Raw genomic sequence first — 1016 nt, forward strand, 5'->3', positions numbered from 1 at the left:
CTACTAATACGTTTTTCCCCAAAGCAAGTTCGCCACCAACCGTAGCAGCACCATCCGCTAAAATTTGTCCCTTTTTAATGCATTTACCCCGAGGAACCCGGAGTTTTTGATGCATACAAGTATTTTTATTGGAACGTTGATATATAACTAATGGAATGCTTAGAATATCTCCATTACCTGCTAAAAGAATCTTGTCAGTATTGGTATAAACGACCCTTCCCTCGCGTTCGGCTATAGCAAGAGCCCCCGAATCTAGAGCTGCTTGTCGTTCCAACCCAGTCCCAACAATGCATTTCTCGGAGCGAGAAAGAGGAACTGCTTGACGTTGCATATTAGAACTCATTAAAGCTCGATTCGCATCATTATGTTCGATAAAAGGAATGAGGGAAGCTCCAATAGAAAAATATTGAAAAGGAAAAATACTTCGAAGATGAACCTGTTCCCATGCAATAGTCAAGAATTCTTGACGGTATCTAGCTGGAACAACCTGTTCTTCCTGAATATCCCGATTTAAGGCTAAAGAATTTCCTGCCGCTACCATATAGTATTCATCGCTACCTGGTGATAAATAAAGCATCCGTACCCCGGTTGACCTCTCAGAAATTTCATAAAAAGGGCTTTCTAGAGATCCCCAATGACCAATCCTCGCATGAATTGATAAGGATCCAATAAGTCCAACATTGATTCCTTCAGATGTGTCAATTGGGCAAATACGTCCATAGTGACTAGGATGGATATCTCGTATCCGAAAACTGGCAGTGCGGCCTGTCAGTCCTCCAGGGCCCAAATAACTTAATTTTCTCCCATGAACTATTTGGGTCAATGGATTAGTTCGATCCAAAACTTGAGATAATGGGTGTAAACCGAAAAAGGATTCATAAGTAGTTGTTAATGGAGGTGAGGTTACCAAATTCTGAGGTGTCGGTATCAATTTTATGCCGAATTGCTCCACATATAGTCCCCCCGAACCACATTTTTCTAAACGAACCAGAGCCAATCCGAATTGATCTTGTAAA

General features: G+C 41.4%; 1 protein-coding gene across 1 annotated transcript in view; it reads right to left on the minus strand.

The window, feature by feature from the left end:
- LOC125816072 (DNA-directed RNA polymerase subunit beta-like) overlaps positions 1-1012 on the minus strand; it is a gene marked incomplete at its 5' end in the record, with an annotated part of 2546 nt that extends 1534 nt beyond the window's left edge. Inside the window, 3 exon segments of the mRNA XM_049495669.1 lie at positions 1-934; positions 936-968; positions 971-1012. The exon segment at positions 1-934 is cut by the window's left edge and continues 572 nt beyond it. Of these exon segments, the coding sequence (XP_049351626.1) occupies positions 1-934; positions 936-968; positions 971-1012 (1009 nt within the window).
- Between the last annotated feature and the right edge of the window lie 4 nt (positions 1013-1016).

Source organism: Solanum verrucosum, unplaced genomic scaffold, assembly GCF_900185275.1.
Source record: "Solanum verrucosum unplaced genomic scaffold, falcon-dt-bn FXZP01000405.1, whole genome shotgun sequence".
NCBI lineage: Eukaryota > Viridiplantae > Streptophyta > Magnoliopsida > Solanales > Solanaceae > Solanum > Solanum verrucosum.